Genomic DNA, 4,261 nt, shown 5'->3' with positions numbered 1-4,261 from the left:
GACTTGATTCATCAACCTTTCACCAGTTCACTTTGTGTTTTTGAACTCTGCCTCACTGCATATTTTGGTGCTAACCTGCCACACTCCACACTAAGAGGATTTGTTGAATGTAAACTAAAATATGAAAGATTAATGAAAACCTCATTAAGCGAGAAATAAATTAATTAAAAATTGTCACCGAGGACCAGAGATAAATATTTATAAATATTTATTCAGTCTTTTATTGGCTCAAACTGTAAAAGGAACAAGAAAATTATCAATATTTTATATCAGAAAAAGGAAAAGAAAACCTACTACAGCTGCAAATGATCACACACCTGATTAAAAGAGATTAATAGAAAAGCAAAACTCTAAATTACAGGTGAACAAGGAATAGAGCGAACATGGGCAGACTTCAATGTTGAGTCAAGCTGCTTCATTCACTGGAATGTATTAACAATGGAAAGTCCATCCTTTTCTGAGAAACAGGATCCAGTTTTACCAGTGCATTCACCTATTTCCTGGTTCCTCCCCTTCCCCAGCTTCGGCTCAAAGATTAGTGTGATCATTACAAAGTGTAAAGTAGGAGGTCCAATCACAATAAGTCAGTATGATAATGGGACAGAAAAGAATGCAAGTATGCTACTTTAATTTCCGGTAGAAGAAGTCGAAACTCATCCAACAATTACAACTGCTGAGAGGAGAAATGGCACAGAGAGGAAATCAGTTAGACTCACTGAAATTCTCTTGTTCGATCTGTTTGGATCTACTGAAGGATCCGGTGACTACAGCCTGTGGACACAGCTACTGCAGGAACTGTATTAAAAGTTTCTGGGATGAAGAGGACAGGAAGGGAATCCACAGCTGCCCTCAATGCAGGAAGACTTTCACACCGAGGCCTGTCCTGGAGAAAAACGTCATGTTAGCAGCTTTAGTGGAGCAGCTGAAGAAGACTGGACTCCAAGCTGCTCCAGCTGATCACTGCTATGCTGGACCTGAAGATGTGGCCTGTGATTTCTGCACTGGGAGGAAACTGAAAGCCATCAAGTCCTGTTTAGTCTGTCTGGCCTCTTACTGTGAGAAACACCTCCAACCTCACTATGATGCAGCTCCATTAAAGAAACACAAGCTGGTGGCCCCCTCCAAGAAGCTCCAGGAGAACATCTGCTCTCGTCATGATGAGGTGATGAAGATTTTCTGTCGTACTGATCAGCAGAGTATCTGTTATCTCTGCACAGTGGGTGAACATAAAGGCCATGAAACAGTCCCAGCTGCAGCAGAAAGGACTGAGAAGCAGAAGGAGCTCGAGGTGAGACGACTAAACATCCAGCAGAGAATCCAGGAGCGAGAGAAAGATGTGAAGCTGCTTCAACAGGAGGTGGAGGCCATCAATGGCTCTGCTGATAAAGCAGTGGAGGACAGTGAGAAGATGTTCACTGAGCTGATCCGTCTCATCCAGAAAAGAAGCTCTGATGTGAAGCAGCAGGTCAGATCCCAGCAGGAAACTGAAGTGAGTCGAGTCAAAGAGCTTCAGGAGAAGCTGGAGCAGGAGATCGCTGAGCTGAAGAGGAAAGACGGCGAGCTGGAGCAGCTCTCACACACAGAGGATCACAACCAGTTTCTACACAACTACCCCTCACTGTCAGCACTCAGTGAGTCTACACACTCATCCAGCATCAATATTCGTCCTCTGAGGTACTTTGAGGATGTGACAGCAGCTGTGTCAGAGACCAGAGATAAACTACAGGACATTCTGAGAGAGGAATGGACAAACATCTCACTGACAGTCACTGAAGTGGATGTTTTACTGTCACCACCAGAGCCAAAGACCAGAGCTGGATTCTTAAAATATTCACATGAAATCACACTGGATCCAAACACGGCACATATACTTTTGTTGTTATCTGAGGGGAACAGAAAAGTAACAAGAATGAAACAACAGCAGTCTTATTCTGATCATCCAGACAGATTTGCTGATTGGTGTTATCAGGTCCTGAGTAGAGAGAGTCTGACTGGACGTTGTTACTGGGAGGTGGAGTGGAGAGGTGGAGAAGTTGGTCTCGCAGTCACATACAAGAATATCATCAGAGCAGGGAGCCTCGATGAATGTGGATTTGGATACAATGACAAATCTTGGGCATTATATTGTGACATAAAGAGTTTTCAATTTTGGCACAACAATGTCCACATTGACCTCTCAGGTCCTCGGTCCTCCAGAGTAGGAGTGTACCTGGATCACAGAGCAGGTATTCTGTCTTTCTACAGCGTCTCTGAAACCATGACTCTCCTCCACAGAGTCCAGACCACATTCACTCAGCCGCTCTATGCTGGACTTTCTCTTTGGGATGATGGAGACACTGCAGAGTTGATTAAAATCAAATAGAGAAGACAGGTTCATGTTAATCCCTGACCATTATATGTACTTGTGTAGTTTCTAAATGAGGCTTTACATTTTAGAGGCTGAGAAGTTCAGTGGTCCATTGATGTGTGAAAATAATATTGCACTGATTCAAACTGTACTTACATTTATATACCTTACATCAATATAAATCTGAATTTGTTCTTATGGCTGATAATCATGTGAGTTTAAATGATACTACTCTTCATATTCAGCATGTTTGAAATCTTTCATCAGTCTGGTTAGTGGTTTTATTCTGTAGTTGCTGTAGTGGGTTGTCAAATGCAACAATATATTGGAGCTGCAGTGATTCATCAGTTAGTCAATGATTAGAGAATTGATTGTTTTAAAATGTAACAAAAAAATGAATCCTTGAGGTTTTTGACCTTATATTATTGTTATTATTGTATCTACAGTGATGACATTTAATGACATTTTTCACATGTAAAGTTTGATCACACTTGATCATTTATACATGTAAATATAAATATAAATAACACAGGCCTGTATATTGTGGAGGATAGACATGTCTCATTGCCCTGAGCTGTGTCTGGCAGGCAGAGCGTCTCCACAAATCTGATGTTTCTGAATCGGAGAAAATGAGCTGAGGGAGACACCTGGTGGACAAACACAGACATGACAGGAAGAAAGACTAAAGTGCAGAGTGGAGACAAAGAGACGGAAACACTTGTTGGAAAGGATTGTCATGCTTCAGAAAAACACACAGCACACACTCTAACAGTCCTTTATTTGCACTGAAGGAGACACGAGAAGAAACCAAATCACACAATAATGAAGTGAACACATTTATAGCCAGTGTTCAAGATGATGGATAGAAATGAAAATCATGGAGCATTTATGCTTTTTAGGTCTGTTTCTTACAGCAGAAGCAGCATTTACATGAACTCACTGGCCTTTTTCCACTGAACGCTCTCTTCTTCATCAACTCATCTTCCTAAAAAGTGGATCTACCAACATTTTTTTATTTCTTTGTTATTATGATTAAAATGTCAAACAAATATATTTTTCCACTTTTTGTGTGACAGAGACAGAGGCAGGAATTTCTCTGTCCTGTATGTGGAGAAATCTGCTGTTAAATCAGAACATTAACAGGTTTCAGGTTGTATTCAAACACATATTACTGTGTATCATGTGTCAGCAGGCATGTGTTAACAGGGATTATAAGACACTTTAGTGGCTTTAATGCATATTTATATGTTTAACACATTTCTGTTTGTTCACATATAAACACATGTGATTTATGTCTGTTTATCTTTGACCTTGTAATTAGTTCCCACAGTGAATTCATCATGTAAATCCTAATAAAGTGGGAACAATGACCAGCTTGTCACACAGTTTGTTATCCTTGTATACAGTCTCTGCTGCTGTGTGCTGTGCTGCACTCACTCAGAGATAAGAGTACATGTACAGTTATCCCACTGACACAGAGAGGAGAAAAATATTTGGCTTCATTTAGAAAGTCTGAGCTACACATTAAAACAACAATATATATGTAAATGAATCATATTCAAGCACCTAATTTGAACTGTTTTCTCCCCACATACATACTTAATATGGAGCAATAAGGACATCCATTATAATGTTTTTGTTATCATACAAAGAATTTCTGGACAAATTCAAAATATCCATAAAACCAAAATAATCTGCTGTAGTTTTTGATGCTGTACCAAAAAGTGTCCTCATACTGTTACCAAACTCTGCTGTTGATGATTCAGCCTTCAGTTTAGAAGAATTTATGACAGCTTTATATATTTGTGGCACTGATGTGTTGAAAGAGAAATGTTCAAAGAACCATATTAGCAATACAATTAGTTCTGTTACTGTCTCTCCTTCTAAACACTGCTGCTCTTCCTTATTTAATGA

The 4,261-nt window shown here is 39.8% G+C and overlaps 1 protein-coding gene across 1 annotated transcript; it reads left to right on the top strand.

Annotated features, from left to right (window-relative positions):
* The first annotated feature begins 685 nt into the window (after positions 1-685).
* On the top strand, positions 686-2,806 carry LOC116314053 (tripartite motif-containing protein 16-like). Its single transcript, XM_039610370.1, has one exon. It carries the CDS (start codon positions 686-688, stop codon positions 2,360-2,362), a length of 1,677 nt encoding a protein of 558 aa, XP_039466304.1. The 3' UTR covers positions 2,363-2,806.
* Positions 2,807-4,261: the final 1,455 nt, after the last annotated feature.

This window comes from Oreochromis aureus, linkage group 3, assembly GCF_013358895.1.
Source record: "Oreochromis aureus strain Israel breed Guangdong linkage group 3, ZZ_aureus, whole genome shotgun sequence".
Classification (NCBI taxonomy): Eukaryota; Metazoa; Chordata; class Actinopteri; order Cichliformes; family Cichlidae; genus Oreochromis; species Oreochromis aureus.
The sequence above is the reverse complement of the archived record's forward strand: the minus strand, read 5'-3'. Positions and strand labels throughout refer to the sequence as shown.

What these genes read in the sequence shown, in the direction of transcription:
- LOC116314053 (XM_039610370.1), top strand. Translation starts at nt 686, where the DNA reads ATGGCACAGAGAGGAAATCAGTTAGACTCACTGAAATTCTCTTGTTCG.